This window comes from Maylandia zebra, linkage group LG15 (assembly GCF_041146795.1).
Source record: "Maylandia zebra isolate NMK-2024a linkage group LG15, Mzebra_GT3a, whole genome shotgun sequence".
In the NCBI taxonomy this organism is placed as follows: Eukaryota; Metazoa; Chordata; class Actinopteri; order Cichliformes; family Cichlidae; genus Maylandia; species Maylandia zebra.
Window position 1 is genome coordinate 14,448,153 of NC_135181.1, and position 21,614 is coordinate 14,469,766.

Genomic DNA, 21,614 nt, shown 5'->3' on the forward strand with positions numbered 1-21,614 from the left:
TTTTTATTAGGGGTCACCAAAGAAGATCATCTTCTTCAATCTCACCTTATCCATAGTACCTTCCTCTGTCACACAAAACCCTCTACGTGTGTTTTTGTTAGCGCCACCACCTCCAAACCAACTATCATAGCAGGTCTCACTTTTTATGAAACTTCCCCTTCACTCCTGCCACTATCCTTCTTTTGCAAATCACTACTAATACTCATCTCCACCTACTCCACAATGTCTGCGTGCTCTTCTTGCTTGGGATGGTTGACCCCAGGTATTTAAATTCATCCACCTTCGCTCTTACTCCTCCTTTCTTCTTCACCTTCCCATTCACGCATGCATTCTATCTCACTTCTTCTGACTTTCATTGCTCTTCTCTACAGAGCATAAGTCCACCTCTCCAGGCTTTCTTCCAACTACTTTGTACTCTCACTATAGATCACAGTGTCGTCTCCTGCCTGACCTCATCTGTCACCCTGTCTATCACCACTGCAAACAAAAAGGGATTCAGAGCCGATTTTTGATGCAATCACACCTCCACCTTGAACCCATATGTTACTCCTACTGCACATCTCACCACTGCGTTGCTGTCCTCATGCAGTGTGGGATGAACACAGCGTTTGTGTGGGACAAAGAGAGACACGTTCACAATGCTGGGATGTTGTGAAATATATAATATAGAATGCAACTTTTTTAACATTCTTACTAAGGAAATATAATAATAATAATAATAATAATAATAATAATAATAATATGATAAAAGAAGGTCAAGTTTATTCTCATTTATCACTTGTGATAGTTGCTGTATTCGAATATAGCTGCTTTTCTCACTGGTAACAGTCTTGGTAGTTTGGCATACCTGTTTTAAACAAATTATGACTCAGACATATTATGTCAATTCACATTATATTTTCTCCTGTGCAAAATTGAAATACATGTCTAGCAGGAGAAAAAATGACCAAAGATTTTCAATGATATTCATCAAAATCTGCAAAGCTGTAGCTTGCAACCTTCTTTAGTGCACATAGCATTTTCTTGATTTTATTTTATTCATCTAATTAGAATAAAAAGCCTTCTTTTCACATACACTGCGTAAAAAGGCGAATTTTAGATGTATCTCCCACAGGACCTGTTAAAATGTGGAACACTCTCTCAAGATATGGGAGAGGAGGACAAGGAATAAAAATATACTTGTCTGCCATTCCTGTTTTCTAATGAAGCATCACAGTTCCTCTCTTGTTAACCTATCATAAGCTTTCTCTAGACCACTTATTGATTAAATTATATTCAAAACTCCTTCTCTTTATTTAAATATAATAGTATAGTAGTATGTTTTCATCGAGCAAACACAAGCAGTACGAATACTCTGCAATGAATAATATCTCTGTCGCCACTGGGGGGCGCTGTGATAGCTTTCGGTTCTTCTCGCGCCTTTGTTTTGAAAGTAGCTTGTACCGGTGCATCATGGGATACAAAATGTTTCCTAAGGTAGCTAACTAGTGCTAATTTACCGGAGATAACTGGTTATAAACTCACAGTTTACGCCTTCTTAAATTTTTTGTAGATAGAAAATATTAATATAATTTTAACTGCACCCAACTGTCGCTATGGTGAGTACAAAAGCTCAGGTTTAATAGCTTATAGCGGGGGTTTTTTTTAGCTGTAGCTCTGTAAACGTAGCACTGTGCAACGTTTTTGTATATCCATATCTCCGTATTTTTCCATTTATTTGGGGTTTTGTTATTCGTAGCTTTGCCAGCTTATCCAGGAGCTTTAAAGGGTGACCTGTTTCTTGTCACACACAAAACCCGCACATATACACACACGCAACACAAGCAATAATGATTTCTCTGCGTTTGCAGTCGGCAGAAGCGGACTGTAGAGTGTCCACCTCCTCCAGCTCCAGGAAGGATGAAAGGAAAAGATCCAGAAGCACAGGCAAGTTTCCCCCCAGTGCTTACCGGTTGCGCTTTCATTTTATTTATTTTTATTAGAGTTAACAGCCGAAGACACATGTGACGTTACGGCTGGACATAGATAAATAAATGAATAGATACTTAATTGATCTCAAGGGAAATTATAGCAGCCGACAGTGTAAAACAGTGTCTCATGTTGGTGACTGGGGATCAAAGAGTGGACTGATTGTTGCTGAGAAGAAGGAAAACTGACTGTTAAATTAGTGTTTACCTATTATGTTTACTAGTAGAATAGTAGATGCAACATATCTCTCCAAATCTATTAAAAATTTGACTGAAAGTCTTCATTTTTTGTGAAGATATAGCAGCAAAAATACATAAAAAAGACTGAGTTCACATTAGCAGAAAAACAATAAAACAGGACACATTTCCTTTATGTTTCACTGCACCTAGAGCTATATAAATGCTTAAAAATAGTAAAAACCAGAGTACAAACTATGTTTGTGTATGTCATATTCAAAATTACACCTTAGTAACCAATTATACTACCTTCCAGACACTGTCAGTCAAGGGAAATGATGAATGGCTGCATTTGTAATTTTGTAAATATGGCTTACGTTAGTTTATTGTGTAATTACATTTTTGTTTTGCCCCTTTTTTTTCAGGAAGAGAAAAAAGGAGGCGGAAACGCAGCCGTAGCAGATCTTCCTCATCATCCTCTTCCAGCTCATCATCATCGTCTTCGTCTGCATCGTCATCTTCATCGTCATCTTCGGGTTCTTCACGGTCATCCAGCCGAAGTCGCAGCAGCTCTAGCAGTAGTGGTAAGTGTGCACTAAATGTCTGAAATGTATCTAAAGAGTCTTTTTTTTCCTGAAGTTTCTCATCACAGTGCTGATATCTGTTTGGATTCAGCTTAGTGTGTTATTTCTGTTCCTGTTAGACTCTCGCAGTAAATCCAGAAAACAGTCCAAGAAAAGGAGAAAGGAGAAACATAAAAAAGTAATTTACTGTTCATTTGTTAGCTTATATTGCCAAAGAATTTTTAAGCCCCAAGAAAACTGAATTATGCTTTTTTCTTTTCTCTCCAGAAAGGGAAGAAAGAGAAACGGTCTAAACGTAAGAAAGAAAAGAAGTCAAAAGGAGAGGAGGACAGCTCAGGACCTGTGCAGATCTCCAAGGTAGGAAAACATTCAGCAAAAACCTTTACATGTTTCTGTTAGACGAGTGTGTTATATTGGTGCATTATATCATGTAAATATATTCATGCATTTGCAAACATTTCTTTCACAGGAAGAATAGAGTGATTCATTTTTAAGATTACGGACTAGCACTTTAATCATTAGGTGTTCTCACAATGGCCAAAGATGAATTATAGAATAAGTCTATTCATCTTTATTCTTAGAATAAAACATGCAACAATTTCTACTCATCCTCCTCATCTTTGAGGTGGGAATAACAAAGCACACAAGCACCTGTCCAAATGAAGCTCGCCTCACCATAAAGTCCCCTCCAAAATCCTATAGACCATAAAGGACTTCTAATATCAAAGCCATCCATAATAGGTGGTAATATTCTTCATTTTACAACTTTGTTTTTAAAGAGTTCTGACTCCAGCCTGGCTAATATGACAGGCATTTTAAAGTCAGAACACCCAAACGTTTTATTCTTTAATTGTTTTGATCCATATGTCTTCATACTGTTAATGCGGGTGTGCATCTTCGCGTTTTCCGACATTTTTATTCCATCCTTAACTTGGCTTTTATTTTGAAAATTGACCTCATTCTTTATTCTTTTCCTGTACCTGACTTCCTGCCATCCTCATACGCCATGTGCAGCTTCCATGCATAATAAACCCAGTGCTGTGTTAAGCATCACAGAACAAAGAGCTGTTTCTGGGGCATGCTGTGGTGCATTTCTTCAAATTGCAAGTGTTGTCTTGAGTACAGTCTGTGTTTGCATTGATATTGGAATGTGATAGTGCCTGTCTGGCATTTTCCTGGGATTAGTTAGAAGTTGAACTGATAAGATTCTTTAAAATTAAATGTGTTTTTCTTTCAGTATTTGAAGGACAGGAAAAAGGGCAAATACAGCATGATTTCAGGGAAGAAGATAAAGATGAAAGTAAAGAAATCAAAGAAAGACAAACAGGTAAGCAATCAGATGTGCCTTTTTGTAGTTTATAGATTGTTTGTTTGTTTTTTTCACTTGTCTTATGTGTGCTTTGTTTTCTTACAGCGAGACAAAAATCGAGCAGAGCTTCTGGAGTTCTTGAACTCTACCCTGTAATCCCGCTGTGAACACCGGTCCTGTTTGTCAGGCCCAGACACCTCAGCAGATCTCAGGAAAAAAATAAAAGCAGAGTTTTCTGAGAAGGAAAAGATGACTGTAAATTGAGTTGCCACAGAGAGGCAGCAGCAACGTTGCCGGAGTGCAGGAGGAGATATTTCTGTGGGCAAAACAAGAAGCAGTCACACCGCAGGCTCATGATGTACGTGGTGTTATTATTAAGCAGTTGGGTAAGTTCATCTGTGGTCCACCAGATGGAAATAAAGTTGCTCACCTGCCTCTGACTTCTCAGATTTGCTCGCAGTTTGTCATCTCTTTCAAAAAAAGAACTCCCTAATTAGGTCGCAACATACCATTTCACAAAATACAGAATTCATTCAGTAATTGGTTCAGAAAAGATATGGGCTTAGATCTATATGTGTCTTCCATGTGTGAAGCTGGCTCCAACATTACCCACAGTGTATCTCAGCCACCGGCAGCCTGGTCGGAGTCTCACGTAGCAACAAAAAGAGGACTGATCAAGTCACACCCTCTGATTTTCTTTTTTAATAAACCTGATTTAAAGATTTGAAAACAGACTTTGCTGTTCTTCTTTCAGCTCTTAGTTACTTTCCCCATTCATAGCAGTCTTTCTACATTTAGAAAGGTTTCGTACGTTCATTTTCTGCTTGTAGCTGATGAGAATTGCGGTTGCAAAAGTGCAAGTCTGATTGTGTGTTGAAATAAGTTTTTAACATGTATATTATGTTAAAAATGCGAATCGACTCTGTATTGTTGAATTATTATAGTAAGTCTTATTCATAACCATTTATTCTCTCATGAACAATGTTTCAAAATCAGTTATTTTTATTGTATTGACATATAAAAACACAGACACTGTCAGTTCCTCTTGTATGGAGATAATGTCAAGATGTTTATGGATGATGGATGAAACCTTTTATGTATTGCTGAATAATGGTGGGTGACAAATGGAGCAGAAACAGCAATTAAAGTGCGTCAAAGCTTTTACTTTGATCTGACAGCCTTTGATGATTAATTCCTCTTCCCCCAACCCCTCCCCTCCAACATCCTCTTGCAAATAAAGAGCACAGGAAGAGAGCTTTCAGTTCACCGACCTTGGATGATGAATTATGTTCCTGGGTCCTTCTGTGCAGTTCAGGAGGGAACGTGTGACTCACCTTCTCATTGGATTAAGTCATTTGTTTTAAGACTGTTTTCCTTCTATACAAAAACTGTATGAACAAAATTTATAGCCCAGCCCTGCCTGTGTAGTCTGACCTAGCACCAAGTTTCTCCTCCCAATAAACAGCAGTTTAAATTAGATTAATTTCCCTATTAGGCTACATTAAAAAGCCCTCAGTGCTTAGATGCCAAATCTCTGCAAAATGAAAGAGGCATCACTTCAAGTAGTGATAATCTCATGAAAATTCTTTCAAGTACGGAAAAATATTTAAAATATGATAAACTAGAAAAAAGACACTTCAGATAAGAGAGTAAAGCAGGGTCAAATGCTGATTGGTACTGTACTGTAAAACCAGGCGGACAGATGGACTCATCCTCTCTCCTGGTGCAAAAGTGGACACTGCTACAAAGCATTAGTCCTACTGAAACGTCATTATCATCATCATCACCATCTCTGTCCCGTGAACTCCCGCATCAAACAATCTTACTGCTGCCGGTTCCTTTGTATCTAAAGTCAGGCATGCTCCACACTCTCTGCATCTTCTCGTCCTTGTCCATCCCTCTCTCCACGTCCTCTGACACGGTTTTGAGGTCGCTTAGACCCGCCCCTTCAGCTGCAGCAGTGGTCAGGCCCACTGTGCTTCCAAACGGGTTGATCTTGATCCGCGATCTAAAGTTCATGAGGGAAACGCTCATGGCACGTTTGTTGTTCCACTGGCGAGCAAGTCGCTCCGCCTCCTGCTCCTCCTTCAGGTGATCCAGAGCCTCCATGAGGACAGAGCGAAACAGACCAGAAACTTCATGCACTTCGGGCTCATTGGCCTGCATGGCCTCCCTGAACCTGTGCAAAGAAATGAAACAGTGATTGTGTGGTTGTCAGTGCGATGGTTTTGTAATTGGCTTTTTTCTTTTGGTTGTTTTGTGCACCCTTTCTACAAAAAGACGCCATTAAAAATGTTTTTCATTTAAAAAATATGAACATTATTAGCAATTAGCTTCTAACTAACTCATACAACAAGTTTGAATCATTTAGAGTCACATTTCCCACCTCTATATACTTGTTAGGTTCAGATGCTTGTAAACAAAAACATCAAATCAGCTAATCGCACGGAAGCAGCTCAGTGCATTTAGGAATGGAGACTTCATAGAGACGACCTGCTGAAGCTCAAACTGAACATCAAAAGGGGCAAAAGAAAGGAGATTTGCTACAAGACAGACTGGTCTAAGTATTTCAGAAACTGCTAATCTGCTGGGATTTTCCCGCACAACTATCTAACAAGCAGATTTATTAGATGAAATCTGAGCATTGTGAGATAACAAATGGTGGAACCTAGGTTCTTTGTCTTGTGTCCTTAATGAGTCCAGTGGAGTGACAGCAGATGCCTTTTAATACAAACGTGCTCACATTATAACACCTGCTTGCTCTTCTAGCTGTGAATCACTTGAGATCCTCAAAGCAGGACTGTCTATATATATGCTTTGCTTTTTTTTTGTTTTCTTTTTTAAGTAAAGTGCACGTGTGAAAGCGACTATGGTCAAATGATCTGATAAAAGGATGCTGGTCAGAACTAACGCTGGAACTGCAGTCAGTTAATGAGCATCATCATTTTCTAGCAAATTCTGTGTTTCTTTTGTCGGTACGTTCGATAAATGAAATCTTTCACACGTCCCATGACATGTAATGCTCAGAGCCATCTTAACCTGCCTGTAACAGATGAGGATCCACGTGATGGCAAATGTTCCTCCTCTGCCAACAAGTGCCTGAGGCCCTAACAAACCTTTAAATAGAAAACCTGGGAACCAGTTGCTCAGTAAGTACTTCAAACTGACTCATAATTGGCCTTTTGATCAACTCATGCTAGCTCAGATTTAGCATCTCTGATGTTGCTTTTATGATTCCAAAAATAGAATTTTAGAAATACAGTAAAATATTCCTATTAAGGATACAATTTAGTTTGGCAAGAAATTTTAAAAGAAACGGAAATCCATCCTTAGGGCTTCATATGTCATGATCCTGGGCTGACTTCTCAACCCTAGTAATCTCACTCAATTATAATAAATACTAGTTAAATGTATTATCTAAGGTAAGATGTTCAAAAACGTGTTATTAATGTGTTTGGCTGGCACAAAACTTTTCTTTTCGGTTGTAAAACAGATTAAAAATTAACCAACTTTACCAATAGAGTCAATCAGTTTCATTTTATGTATGAAATTGAGTAAGTTTAATATAAATTTAAAGATGACACTTTTAACAATTCCACAGAAATCAGACTCACCAGACAGAATATCTAACCTAAAACTGCTTGTTTAAAAAAAAAAAAAAACAACACTTATTTTGGGGCGGGGGGATCTCCCAGTTGCCCTGTGGCAGCTGGAACAGGCCCCAGTCTCCCTTCTAACTTGAACTGGACAAAAATGGATGAATAAATGCAATTTTACTTTGTTAAATACACTTTATAGTAAGACAGCTGAGTACTTTGCCAACATGAGGCAAACTGAGATTGTAAAAACATGGTAATCTTGGTCCCTGCTGTGTTGGTGACTTCCACTTACCATTTAGCACCTCACCTCTTACTCACATTAACGCTGTTAAACTCTAACAAGGCACCTGGAGCCTCTGCAGCTTTCTACGAACAGACGCTAAGATGAGTTCAGGAAGTCTCTGTCGGAGATTAAATGGCTTTGAATGCACCAGAGCATTAAAGTCACGCGTCAAATAATAATGGATACTTTATTGATCCCCATGGGGAAATTACTTGTTTTTCTCTGCATTTGACCCATTCACTCAGTGAAGCAGTGGGCAGCCCACTAAGCAGGCGCCCGGGGAGCAGTGTGTAGGGACGGTACCTTGCTCAGGGGTACCTCAGGGTAGCCGTTAAGTGGATTCGAACCGCCGACCTTCCGATCATGGGGCGACCACTTTACCTACTGAGCTATCCCTGCCCATGACGGAGAAGCTGGCCATCTTATCAGTTTGCCTCACAAAACCTTCCCCTGGTCTGTGCCAAAGAAGACGCTTAAGTGTGTCTCGTAAAAGTGTTAACACAAACAGAATTAGGGAGGGGTTATAGTTGGTTACAGACACAGACCAGTAGCCATTCCTGTTATAAGTTTTTGAAGACCACCAGAGTGCCTCGTGCCTAGTTGATGCAATGTAGTCTCAAACTGTCACAAAAGATTTTGTTGTCTTAAAAGGAATCAACACAGTCAGCGACAATACTCAGGTCAGTGTGGATTTTAAATGATACTCAGTTGGTACTAAAGGGTCTAAACTGTGCCAAAAAATAAGCCTCATGCATTACACCACCAGGAGTTTAAACACTGATACAAGGAAAGATGAAACTATGCTTTCTGACCCTACTATCTGAATAATGTACCAGAAATCAGGACAGGAGTGGCACTCAATGTGGTCTTCTGCTGCTGTAGCCCACCTGCTTCAAGGTTTAGCGTGATGAATAACAAGGTGTATTCAGCATGGTTGCATAACCATCAGCTTGAAGTCCAATCATTCTCCTCTGAACTGCCGTTCACTGGATATTTTGTCTATCCAGTTTAAATATCTCCACTCTGATGCTCAATTTGAACTTCAGCAGGTTGTCTTGAACATGTCTACCTTTCTAAATGCATGAAGTGTCCAGTGGGTGTGTCTATAAATACCTGAGCGGGAAAAATTAAAAAAAAGGCCAGATCCAACTTAGCCTCTAGTACTTAGGAAGCATGCTAACACAGCAGTCCCCAACCCCCCGGGCCATGTGAGTCGTTTGGTACCGGCAGAGAGTTGAGGCTCGGGTGTGAAATTTATGTTTTTTAGGGTTTTATCGGTTTTTATCGTTGCTGTTCCCCCACTGTCTGTTATGAATAAATCTTCTTTTTTTGGTACCGGTTCTGGTTTTATTTTGTTATTTATCCGCAGCACCTTACAGGCCAGTCCGTGAAAATATTGTCGGACATAAACTGGTCCGTGGTGCAAAAAAGGTTGAAGACCGCTGTGCTAACACACAAAACCAAAATAGCAGTAAACTTTGTACCACATTGGCTTGTTAGCATTGCCATGTTGGTTATGGGTATTGTTACAAAAAATAAATACAATTATATATTTAAATACATTCTTACAACATTGGTGATCTTATCTTTCAACTCGAAGCACAAATCTTTTTCTAATAAATAAAGCTAAGGTTAGCATGCTTGCTAGCTAAATAGCTTTATTTATTCATTGCACTGTGTGAATGTATGTGATTGTGCTGTCATTATTATCCAGTGTTAAATAATGTGTCAATAAATTTAATCTCTGAGTTCTTTTTTTCTTCTTCTTCTTCTTAGAGAATAGAAGCTAACTTGTAGCTATCCTCATTCATTTCATAAGTAGTCATGAGATAGTAGCTCTGAAGTCAAACTGTCTTCACATTTAACAAAATTAAAGTAGATTTTTGGCGACAAGGAAACAATATGGTATGCTGCTAAACTGCTATAGTGATTTTCATCTCACGCCTACTCACTATCACCTTACTTGAGTATGACCAGCCCACAACAGGATGGGGGCACCTTGGCACAGAGGTCCTCCAGGCCAAGCCTCTCGCCTGTACTGATGTTGTAGGTGGACCGGGGCGTGCTGGCTAGCCAGCTGTAGTCGACCCCAGTCTTTGTGCGTCGGTACTCGTTCTCCCTCTCTCGCTGCTGCTTCTCAGACTCCTTCAGCTGCCAGCTGAACTCGAGCATCAGGGTGTCGGTGACCACGTCGGCCGGGTCCCGGCGGGGAGTCCGGTAATACGGCTCGTTCCAGCTGAACCAGGAGGCCATGGCCATCCTTCACTGTTCACTGATGAGGGGAAATGACAACCAGACTTCAAGTTTATTTCTGAAAGGCTGTGTCTGTGAGAACAGAGCATTCATTCAAACAGGCAACAAAGTCAAAATCAGCCTAATCCCAGATTAGCTGAACTGAGCCCACATCAGCTGACGACTCAGCTGACGCTCTTTTATGCATCCAATTGGCAATACAGGTTGCGCTATTTAATCTGCATTAACCTGCCAGTTCCTGGACATCTGCAAGCCACTTTGCAACCCACCTCTGTTGCCTGCTCTGCTCTGTGAACATTTTCGCTTCTGCTGTCCCAGAGCCACACTGCCAAACTTGAATTATAGCAGATGGAAATAACATTCTTATTCTCAATCGAGTGATAAATAAATAAATAAATAATGTGTTTAGAAAGAGACACGCTTGAAATGTTTAATTAGAATCTGTGGATGTTTGAAAATGGTACCAATAAAACATAACAGACAGCACAGAGTTGACCTGCAACGAGTTTTAATGAACATTCATTTTGTAAAACAAAGCATCCTCTGAAGTGTGTTCGATATCTGCATATTTTTCAAAAAGACAACATCCACCATGCTGCGTCGGCTCTTTGTTCTGCAGGTGTCATATCCGCTCCAAAGGATCTCTATTCAAGCCCATCAATAGTGGGCCTTTTGTTAGCTTGTATTAAAAAGCACAGCTGTGCAGGCCACTGATTCATGTGTCGTGAGTCATTATTCAGGATTTTAAAGCATTGATTTTACATGATGGGACTTTGGCACCTTTTTTTTCTAAATGAAAAACACTGTTTCCGATTCACAGCTTTAAAGCTTACAAATCTAAGTCCCATTTTTAGTGGTTTTTCTAGTATAGCTGTTGTTTTCAGCATGACCAGCCCCTTTAATGCTTGACCACAGTGTTTTTATGGTAGGTTAATCTATTTACATGCTGGAGGTATCTTCTGGGCCACATCAGTTGTACATGCGCCTCCAGGTGCTGTGGCTACAATAAAACATGCGCTGAGAAAAGGTTTCACAACAGAGCGATGGAGTGAGATTACAGCCATACCTCGACCCCAAGTGTCCAGCACTTTAACCCCTAAAAATGGAGCAAGTAAAATAGTCACTGCATCAGTATGTTTTACATCAGGAAGGATAAAGGCTGCATTTTTCAATCTATCAAGTAATCTGAACACAAAACAATCTGATAGCATCTTCTTTTTAATCAGAAGTCCAAAATATTAAACTTGCTAGGAAGTAAAGTCAGAAAAAATAAAAATAAAAATAGGTGAGTCTTTTAAAGAGAAATGACATAAACTAAAACCACAAAATAACCAAGCATTGAAAGACCTGTAATCTCAGGTTGTTTTTGTAATATTTGTTAATAAATGACCTAAAAGATCACTGGATTTCCAGCCATTGTCAATTAATTTCTCTGTCAATAGCAACCATTTAAACTGACCACTCCTTTCAGCCCTGAATTGGAGACTGGTCTGCTGCTCTCTTTCAGGACTCCAAATCTGAGTGATTTCTTATTTATAAGTGGCGTGAATACCAGAAAAAAAATACATGCTTTCTTGAAGTCAGTTTTTTCAGCCTTTATTTTGAACCAGCTTGTTGCTTCAAAGAATGCCTTACCTCTTCCTTGTTTCTGAAGTTTTCTTTGGTCTCCACAAGATATAAAATCACCGTAGAGCCGGACAGTAAAAGTCCTCAGAAAGCAGAAGAGCTGGGTGGATGTCGAAGAGACTGGCTGAATGAAACGCAGAGAGAAGAGAGAGGAGAAATGGTTTTTCTCTCGCCTCCTCTTCCATCCTCTCTCAGCATTATCGCCACCTCTCGCTCTCCCCTCCTCCTCCCAGGAGCCTCTCTGGCCTGCCTTTACTTGTTGCAGGAGGTTGGGGGCACCATCTCCAATGGGAGCCGTTGGATCATGGCCCCTGATGAAGTGCTTATGTAGCTCTTTACGATCCGCCGTTGCCATAGAGACACTTGTAAGCCTATTTGTCCACAATAAGCTCCATCAGCTGAAAAGGGAGCCTGAGAGCGATGAAGAGGCAGATAAACAGGACAGAGTGGGTTGAGCAGCGAGAAGGAAAGAGGAAGACAAATCAAAGAATGTTGTTCGGAGGACAGTGTTAGTGGCGTGGGAGCTCGGCGGTGCACGGACAACACATGCGGGAGGTCATCCTGTGTAAATGAACAAATTAACTTCCCACAGATAATGGGAGTCACTGGGTTACAGTGGATGGTCCTGAATTTTTGGAGGGGAGGAAATGTGCTAATTACAGGAGGAAATGTTTGTCAGTGTGTGTGATGCACAGGATAGAGTCCAGACTTAATGTGCAGTTGTTGTGTAGGAGGAAATCAAGGTTTGTTGGCTTATTCTGTGTGTAGGTGTGAGTAGCAGCAGCAGCAGCAGCAGCAACAGCAACAGCAGCTAACCTCTGACAGTTTCCTTCTGTGCATTCTCACTCCAACCTTAAAATCCTCATCACCCTTCCATTACAGCACAACACCATCCTCCTCTTTAGCGATACACCGCTAAATAAAATGCTGGATGAACCGCGACCTCTGTTTAGTCACTGCAGAAGAATCCATTACTGAGAATGCTCACTAAGTAAAACAAGAGAAACATTTATATTCACTGCTGCATCTTCTAATGATAACATGGTGACACCAATATAAAAAGAAATAAAATAAAAGCTCTAAATGTGTCACAATATTTATGGTTCATAAAAATATTGCAGCAAACAATTCAAGCAGGTCTGAAAAGTACTCTTTTTTCACAGTGACATGACAGTAAGTTGGCGTAAACAATACTCACTGTGAATACATGCATTACTACATCTATTATTTCTTGCTATTACAACAGAAACAGGGGATTGAATTTAGAAAGTGTTGTGTCCTAAGTGCCTGGCTAAATGTAAAAAAAAAATTGTAATCATGTTGAGGAACTATTGAGGAAGTCAAAAATCAAAAAATCCAAAGATTATGTAGTTAACATTTCCCATTTACTTACCTGTCATTGTATACACTTTATCTATCTCATATCCAGGATCATCAGTTAGCCCAGCATGGATGTCTTTGAACTATGGGAGGACACGAGAGCATCTGGAGGAAACATGCAGGCACAAGGATAACGTACAGGCTGCACACAGAAAGGGCCCTCGAGTTGGTAGTGCTAACCACTATACAGCTGCTGTAGTGATGCCAGCCATGAAAACTCAAAATGTATTCATAAGAATCCTGTGGGCAACACTTGGCAATGGTGGGGAGGAAGAACTCCCTTTGAACAGGCTTCAGGCAGAACACAGATTATAGAGAGACTGTTAACAATAAATCACAGCTTAAGCTAATATCGTATCAAGGGATAGCATTTCCCATCATGCCATGAGGCTTAAAGATAAAGATGAGATGGTTTAGCAAGCTGCACCCAAAGACCATATGGGTGCATTACACAGTCCCAGGGGCCTGCTAATGAGCAAGATCCAAATAAAATCCTAGAATTTTACACACAGTCAGTCAGTATAATTATATGGCAAACAATATGGCATAGAAAACGGTATTATTTGTAAGATAAAGGCATTATAAATACTCCAAAAGGAATCAAAAGCACAACCCAGTTACTCCAGTTAGCAGAAGTGAAGCAAAGCAGAGAGCTAGTAGCTACAGCCACTTGTATCGGCATCCACCAGTCATCCAATAATAAGACTTAGTACAATTTCACCAGGAGATTTCAGAAACTGTTTTTGTTTTTTGTAGAAAACTGAGCATTTTAACATGAGCTGAGCTCAGAAAGAAGGCTCAAAACTCACGAAACTGTTCTTTCTTATATGCATGCCACAATGTGCCCCAAAAGTATGTAACAATCTATATAATGACACAGTGTTAAATTAAGAAAGTAAATCTGTCATGTGAATAAGTATGCAGTCACTGCGTTAAGAGTATGAATATAAAACACAAAGAGCTTTTTCAGTCGCCCAGGCAGCTGAAGACATTTATCCTCCGTGCAGATAGAGTGAAAGTGTGTAGGGGGAGGGTGCATTGTCTGGATTGGAACTCAGCCACAGTCTCCTCAGCCCTGCCTGATCGGGTGTGGTGCATCTCTAACCAGGTCAGCTCCACTCACCTGTTTCCTGGAAGAGAGATAAAGACAGTGCGAACAAGGAGAACAAGAGTTCACATAATTCAAGTCTGTCTGCAGTCAGCACACACATCATATGAAAGAAGTATGACATGCTGCAGCACTTCCTTGTGTTTCTGTAGCGTTTTTACGAAGGCGCTGTAAAATGAAGAGGAAGTATTTTTCTGTAAATAAGTTACAAAGTGATTTTTTTAAACAGGACAGATTATTACACCAAGCAAAACTATGGTTAAAGTGCATAGACTCTACACTTTTAGAAAGTATACGGCTCCTTTACTGGAATGATGAACAATAATTGTCGGTAACACTTTATAATACAGCCTGTCACTTAATTCTCCTGTAATTAAATTGAATATCAGGGTATTATATTTGAAATTACAATGCAATTATATTTATCTGCAAATACTTAAAGGTAGGTGCACTAGAAATAGGGGTAATAGATCAGATTATTACAGGAAACAAAAACTATTAATCCATCCATCCATTCGCTTCCACTTATCCTTTTCAGGGTCGCAGGGGGCGCTGGAGCCTATCCCAGCTGTCATAGGGCGAAAGGCGGGGTACACCCTGGACAGGTCGCCAGTCTGTCGCAGGGTTAACACATAGACACAGACAGCCATTCGCACTCACATTCACAACTATGAGCAATTAAGAGTTTCCAATTACCTAAAAGTGTTTTTAATGTAGCTCTTAAGTCAAGTGGGCACTCTGACCATTTTCTTTTTGTACATGGTCTAATCTGTTTAATAATAGTAAACTACAACCTAAAGATCCTGTGTCACCTACAGCTCATGATTAAGTGATATTGATCAGTCAAAGTCTCTATACTGCCTAATTTCCCTTGAGTTTTTATTAAAACATGAATCTAAGGTGGGTTTTCAATCAAAAGCTGCACATGCACTGAGTTTTCGGGCACTTCTTTACAAATAGAAGATGTAATATAACACAGGATGAAGGCACTGAATACTTCCAAACATCCAACACAATTGTGTCATGGTTTCAGTCTGTCTGGCTGGATTGAGGCCTCCACTATCCAAAGGTAGTCTCTCTGCCACAGTTTGAAGGTGACAGATGGGCAGGTAAGCTCTCGCTGTAATCCAACCAGATGACAGTTTTAATCCTCTAAAGTGATTCCCTCCATCCGCCCCATGTTAAACTCAGAGTGAGCGGCGGCAGGGCTCGGACAGTGCATCACCGGCACGGAGTTCATTTGGACGGTTTGGCAGATTTGATGTGTGATCTGACGCATCTCACTTCTGGGTAGCAAACTGGTTAGACTCACACTGTCTGCATTTGCACCTAGTCGCAAACAATTACCAGGCGGGTGAAAATTGCTTCAGTGGGACAGCGTGGTGTTTTTCTGGGAAAATAGGCTCTTGAATGGGTTTCCGTGACTGCCCGAGCATGTTTTGCACTAAATGATCAGAAAGATTCCATCAAAACCAGTCAGGATGTGCATTTAAAAAGAAACCATTCCACATTTTGCACAATTCATTCATCATGCTTATTTTAGCATGAAGACTGGTACTGTGCTGGTAGCTATGAGGTCCTAATGAGAGCTTTGCAGGCTTATTTTAATGTGTTGTTTTATCTAAACTGTGAAGCACTTTGTAACTGAGTGTTTTTTTAAAGTGCTACACAAATTATATTGTTGTTGTTTTAAATATATGCCCTAAATATGTGGGCTACTCTTGTTTACTGTGCTGCTACTGGTCACAATAATATAAGGAAGCTCTTTGGTAAAGTGAAACAGTGAAAAAACAGTGAAAAACATCAAATGCAGAGGGTTGTTTGTTAGTCTTTATTTTAGCTGTCATAGGGCCAGAAGTAGGTTATACCCTTGACAGGTTGCCAGTCCATTTCAGGGCCAAGAAACACAACCATTCACACTCATAGTCTATTTGGAATCAACAGCTAACTTAACCGACATGCTTTTGAACTGTGGGAGGAAGTCCAGTTTGAACCCGCACAGACATGGGGAAAATATGTAAACTTCACTCAGATTCAAATCCGGGGCCTAACGATGCTAACCCCTTCATCCATCCTAAAAAACAGACAAACCAAAAAGCCTTTTCTTGGTGTTTCCCGTTTTTACACAGATCATTTTTCAGGCCTAAACTGTTCCTTGTAAATTTCCTGTTCATGCTCTGTTATGTTATTATTTCAACAGGTGGCAATTCACTGCAAACAGCTCGGCATCAAGCATCAAAAATCTTTTTGCCATTCTAGTAAATTTGCTTTGATTACTAAGAGTGAACAAGGTGGTTTCATTCTACAGCTGACCGTGATAAATAAACCTCTTAAGCTCCGTGAGGTGAACAGGACACGGCAAATGTAGACAGTGAGTCAGAGTGACTCAAGCAGGGGATTGATTGCAGGAAGCCTGGAAAACAATACTGAGAAGGACATCATGCTCCAGTGAGGCAGCTGGTCGCACTCTGGTCATTTTCATGTATATACTGGGATTTGCATAAATCCACTCAAGTTCTCACTCAGTTTTATCCATGTTAAAATCTGCATTTAAATACTTTGTAATGCTTTGAACTTCCTTTGTGCTAAAGTGGCCTGCATCTAAAGTGATTTTATACTGAAGCATTTTAGCAGTCTACTTATAATCACAATGAAACCAGATGATTAAGTTCCTCTTAGAGCCTCATGCTTTTGCAATACCCAAACCCACCACAAGGGGGAAGAAGCTGACCACGTTAGCTGCCGAGAGGCTTCATATACACCCCGCATAAGCTCGTTTATTTCTTTATCTTTGCAAGAACGTCGGGTTTGCTTGTAAAATAGTCACCACAGGTTTTGGGTGGAGAAAAACGGGAGCAGATGGAGCAAGCTGTTTTGTTTTGAGAACTCCTGCTTGACATTCTTGAGATGAAAAGCCTGAAAAGTTGGATCAAACAAACAACAGGCAGCCTCACCTGCTGAACAAACATTATTCCACATGCATGAAAGCATTCCTGAACTATCAACACAAATGAAAGGGGCGAGGAGGACTTGTTATCTGTTAACGGAGGGACGTGTGCAGAAATGTCACACTAACCTTCAGAGCTCGTTGCGCATTAAAGTGAAGTGTCATGGTCAGACACGGTGCTGAACGTGAGCTTTGTTTCATTGTCAGCCTCTTTTCCACACGCGTCGGGCTTTGTGCGCTCCACACTGAAGTAAACTGAGTAAGAGTCACATGATGAGCCGAGCACAAAACACTGGCACTGACGTCAGAGGTCCGTTCCTCTGACACTGACTTTTTGTCCTTTTTTTTTTCAGATATTTTCTCTGTTCCGTGATAAATATCCAGCTTGTGATTTCCCAAAACGGTTTGATCTCGCCACAGTCTTGTATTATCTCCCAAGTGACAATCTAAACTCTGGTCTCATAATCTGACCTTGAGCCCTGACTTTTATTTACTGGTGTGAAAATGCCCCCAAACTCTAACTTCAGCAAAGGTTTAGTGGATAACCTTTAGTTGTTGCTTAAGTCTACAGAGGGTCTTAAGCTTTCTGAAGCGCGAGTCTTCACAATCTATTGTGTTAAAGACTAGAGCATAGAAAGATAACTGCAATACATGCTTACAATACACATATAATCTAGAAATATGCCAGGCCTGAGGCCTTAACTCATTTAGCTTCTAACTGCATTTTAGTCTACTTGGTAACAGATGACCGGAGTCAATAACCAGCCCTCAGACACCTTGAAGGCTTGAAGTTATTACCTTGTTTGGAAGGTGTTATAGAAATGAGAAGTTCTATGTCTGTTTATAGCCATCTAAGGTGTACCATTTACTGTAACTAACGTCTTTAACCTATTTTTGCCTTGGAGGGGCGGATACCTCACTGCTTTTAAAGTGTTCACAACATGTATTTTTGTCAGAAGACATATGCTGATGTTTTCTCCTGTGTGTTAATAAACTCATCGTTTGATTGCACTTTTCTGGGGCCTCCGTGGTTTGTTTCACTGCTCGGCATTGATTGATTTCGCGACACTCACTTAAAGTAAACAAGGCATCTCATTAAAGAAGACATCATCAGGATGGCAGCATCTGTTGTTCCCTTTTTTGATATTTTGAGGCATATTTTTGTTGCAAATTTTAAAAGCAGGTTCTTCACTGTGAAAAGATTTTTAAATGAATGGAGGACTTGGTAAGGGTTTCTGTAAACCAAAGGCAAGAAAAGTAATGAAGAACTGCGATGCAGAAAAATCCACTTATCAGAGGGCCTTGGTCCTGCTATCATGGCATTTCATTGTTTCTTTTATTCAATCCACCTTCTTCATTGTATGACGCAAACTTTTGATTATTTTGTAACCCTACAGCCCTGGAAGAAAGGACATGTTATCAGACTTCTGCCTGGAAGTGAAATTGGCCTGACAGCAATGTCCCAAACTGCCCTCTGCTGTGACAATGGGGAAGGAAATGCAGGGCAGATCACATGAGAGCGGAGACTTAGGGAAAAAAAAACTCCAAAATGCTGACATCCCCATTTTCATTGGCCTTTGTCCAGCGGCCCATTTTACTAGAAAAGCCTCTGTGGGGTGTGTGGATTGTGGAGTGTGTACTAAGGTCAGTGAATCTGTGCTGCGACGTGAATGCTCTCATAGATCATCGCAGTCAGAGGAGGTGGAAAAGAAGCCATAAAGAAACTTTAAAATCAAGCAAAAATAATAATAATTAAACCGTTTACAGGTACAAGATACATCACACAAGTATTTAATGAAATATTTTTTTATTCATATTCCAGTGCAAAATTACACGTTTAGGGGATTACTTGAACTGATGGTATAACACCAGTCCTTTGCATTTATGGTAACCTTCATGAAACATTTCTTAACTTTAACTGTACAGCTCTTTAACACCATTGTGCAAAAGTCTTCTGCCTAAAAAACGGTTTTAAAAAAGGCATCTAACTTAAGGGATGAACCACTGTGGTGTCTATACATGATTGATTGCTTAGCAAAAGAACGAATATTAAATATTATCGTTATGCACTTTGTTACTAAGCATCTCTGTGTCGCATCATTTGTTACCATTTCTTAGAATCTATGAAAAGTGTCAAGTTTTACAGGCATAAAACTATATTTTTGTACAACAAGGTGATTCTCAGTGAGCTTTTGGACAGATATTTGGGATCTCCACATTATGTGCAGTGTCTCAAAATAAATAAATTAAAAAAATAAGAAACCTGGACAAGGAAAAAAATGGGAATCAGTCATGGATCGGCCTCCTCAGAGCAGAGTCAGATCATCTTGACAAAAATGGAACAAAAGGCAGCCGACATCCAAAGAAGAGAATTATTCCTGAAGACTGCTGAAAAAAAGACAAGACTGATTGTGTTGAAGGAGGTAATATCAAATTTTGACTTTCATTTCAAGCTCTTTCTGTTTTGTACCTTAATTACTTGAATTTTGGGTGCATGTTTGCGTGTTTCAATAAATCGTTCCCATTTTCTTAGCAAAATATAAATAATTGAGGGATGGCTCATGATTTTGCACAGTACTGTATATAAAAGATGGAAATACCTACAATGAAATCACCTGTAGGTTTGTGAAACTTGGCTTTGAAACCTTAATTTTAGTACTACGGCCACCGCCATGCTGTTTTGTTTTGTCTTTTGTTTTGTTCATGTGTCTGTGACATTACTGTCACAGACACATGAACCTGCTAACTAGTGCCAAGTAAGAAAAAATAAAATTTCACTTACTTAAACTTGAGGACTGATGTTTTAGGTGGTCTGTTAGGACAAGTAACCACACAGGAAGCAACGCTTGTCAGGTAACTTTATTAAAAATACTACAAAGGTACAAACACAGCTTCTTGCCAGACCCACTGATACCTGTAAGTGCTAAACTACTTAAACCTGTATTGACTGACAAGACAGTACAAAGTTTAACATGGTAAAACATACACTAGACACCTATACATCACACATCACTTTTCCATCCAAATTCAATCAAAATAATCATGTTTCTTTCCTCATTTTTCTTTTCCTCATCATCTCTTTAGAGAAACATCTGGCTCCATTATCCTTTTTTTGCGCACCAGGGACTTGTAGACTGTCAAACTGCTGTTTGAATCTGTGACGTTAAAAAAAAACAAGCTGTGCGTGAAAAGCACTAAAGTGGGCTGAAAAACAAAGTGTCAAAACATTTGGTGACAGCTGAGGGGAACCGCAGAGGTGTGGGTGTGCTGAAAGCGACACCTTTAACCATCTACATCTAGCTCTCAAAACAGCTCTGTCAACAACATGTCCGAAAAAACACGAGCAAGACTAGTGATGAATTACTTTACAAAAACATGTTATGTAAAACAAATCCCAGCGTTCCCTGTTCACCGGTCTGCACTGAGATCGGCCTGCCAGCTTACAGTCGGCTAGTCAGCTTGGCATGGCCACCCTGAGGCGTGATTTGCTGGCTGTCACGGCCATATTGCAATGGCAGATGGGTAGAAATGTAATGAAACGAAAGAATAAAATCCTCCATGAAAACTGGAGTTCACCTTCTGTGCAGAATGATCTCTCTTAAGCCTGGGTGTTGGCAAATTACTGGCTAATTGATTTAGTCTATATTCAAAGTCTAGGGGAAAGCATTTGTTTTCAGAAAAGCAATAGTGCACAATAAATGTATCTACATTTGATTGACAATAACATCCATAAATTAAATTATTATTATATAGCTTTTACCCTTTGTCACTTTCCTCTGTTGTGGTTTATTTACTTTCACAACTGAGCGAACATTGTTGCACAAAATGTGGAAAATGAGAGGGAACATTTCTGTTACTATAACTACTACAATTCACTATAACTCTGATCAACGAATAATACCAGCTAATTCCAGCTTAGCACTGAAAAACACAAAGAACTTGTACCTGGTGCTTTGAATAAATACTGTTTCTAGTCTGAAAGTACTGATGGTTATTTTCTAAGCAGTCAAAGATACACTGCAGGTTTGTTGGAAATAATGTCTTTAGCATCAATGTTCAGTGAACTGACTTTGGTGTCTTTATTGTGCAGTCAAAAAGAAACCAGCTCCCTCAGGCTGGATGGAGAGCGCTGGTGAACTTCAGTTTTTAGGCCTCCTCAGGGATCTGTTGGGATCAGATTCAGACTCTGACTAGACTACTCCCAGATTTCCTGATAGAAAAACTTGTTCTAAACCTTCAGCCCAACCAAAGGTCCTCGGCACCTTTTGGCTAACTCCCCATTGGCTGTCAGGTACCTTTAGAAGTCAGACTGGTGGAGTATGTCACGTCCAATCAGTCACAGCAGACGGCTGCCCCTCCATCTGATAGAGGGTTCTTCCTG

At 40.0% G+C, this 21,614-nt stretch overlaps 2 protein-coding genes and 1 long non-coding RNA gene across 4 annotated transcripts; 2 read left to right on the top strand and 1 right to left on the bottom strand.

Moving 5' to 3' along the window:
- Window positions 1-1,387: 1,387 nt before the first annotated feature.
- On the top strand, window positions 1,388-1,927 carry LOC143412623 (uncharacterized). The gene is made up of 2 exons (XR_013093138.1): window positions 1,388-1,598; window positions 1,851-1,927. It is a non-coding gene; the product is annotated as an uncharacterized LOC143412623 (long non-coding RNA).
- A 440-nt stretch (window positions 1,928-2,367) lies between these two features.
- Window positions 2,368-5,207, top strand: si:ch211-22i13.2 (uncharacterized). Its single transcript, XM_076874544.1, has 6 exons — window positions 2,368-2,392; window positions 2,570-2,728; window positions 2,848-2,906; window positions 2,996-3,085; window positions 3,966-4,055; window positions 4,143-5,207. The coding sequence occupies exons 1-6, from the start codon at window positions 2,368-2,370 to the stop codon at window positions 4,191-4,193; spliced, it is 474 nt and encodes a 157-aa protein (XP_076730659.1). The 3' UTR covers window positions 4,194-5,207.
- Window positions 5,015-17,468, bottom strand: rd3 (retinal degeneration 3, GUCY2D regulator). Of its 2 annotated transcripts, XM_004568721.5 has the most exons (5): window positions 17,363-17,468; window positions 12,615-14,308; window positions 11,808-12,209; window positions 9,883-10,191; window positions 5,015-6,216 (listed from the first exon to the last, which is right to left on the bottom strand). In XM_004568721.5, exons 4-5 carry the CDS (start codon window positions 10,176-10,178, stop codon window positions 5,850-5,852), a joined length of 663 nt encoding a protein of 220 aa, XP_004568778.1. In that variant the 5' UTR covers window positions 10,179-10,191; window positions 11,808-12,209; window positions 12,615-14,308; window positions 17,363-17,468; the 3' UTR covers window positions 5,015-5,849. The 2 variants fall into 2 exon arrangements, with proteins under 2 accessions (XP_004568778.1, XP_076730079.1); XM_076873964.1 differs by having other exon boundaries at window positions 11,808-14,308.
- Window positions 17,469-21,614: the final 4,146 nt, after the last annotated feature.

Excerpts from the sequence above, each read along its gene's own strand:
- si:ch211-22i13.2 (XM_076874544.1), top strand. The coding sequence starts at position 2,368 with ATGCTTAAAAATAGTAAAAACCAGA. Across the intron at positions 2,907-2,995 it reads GAAAGGAGAAACATAAAAAA|AAAGGGAAGAAAGAGAAACG; the intron begins GTAATTTACTGT and ends TTTTCTCTCCAG. Across the intron at positions 4,056-4,142 it reads AATCAAAGAAAGACAAACAG|CGAGACAAAAATCGAGCAGA; the intron begins GTAAGCAATCAG and ends GTTTTCTTACAG.
- rd3 (XM_004568721.5), bottom strand. The coding sequence starts at position 10,178 with ATGGCCATGGCCTCCTGGTTCAGCTGGAACGAGCCGTATTACCGGACT. Across the intron at positions 6,217-9,882 it reads TGTGGGCTGGTCATACTCAA|GTTCAGGGAGGCCATGCAGG; the intron begins GTAAGGTGATAG and ends TTCTTTGCACAG.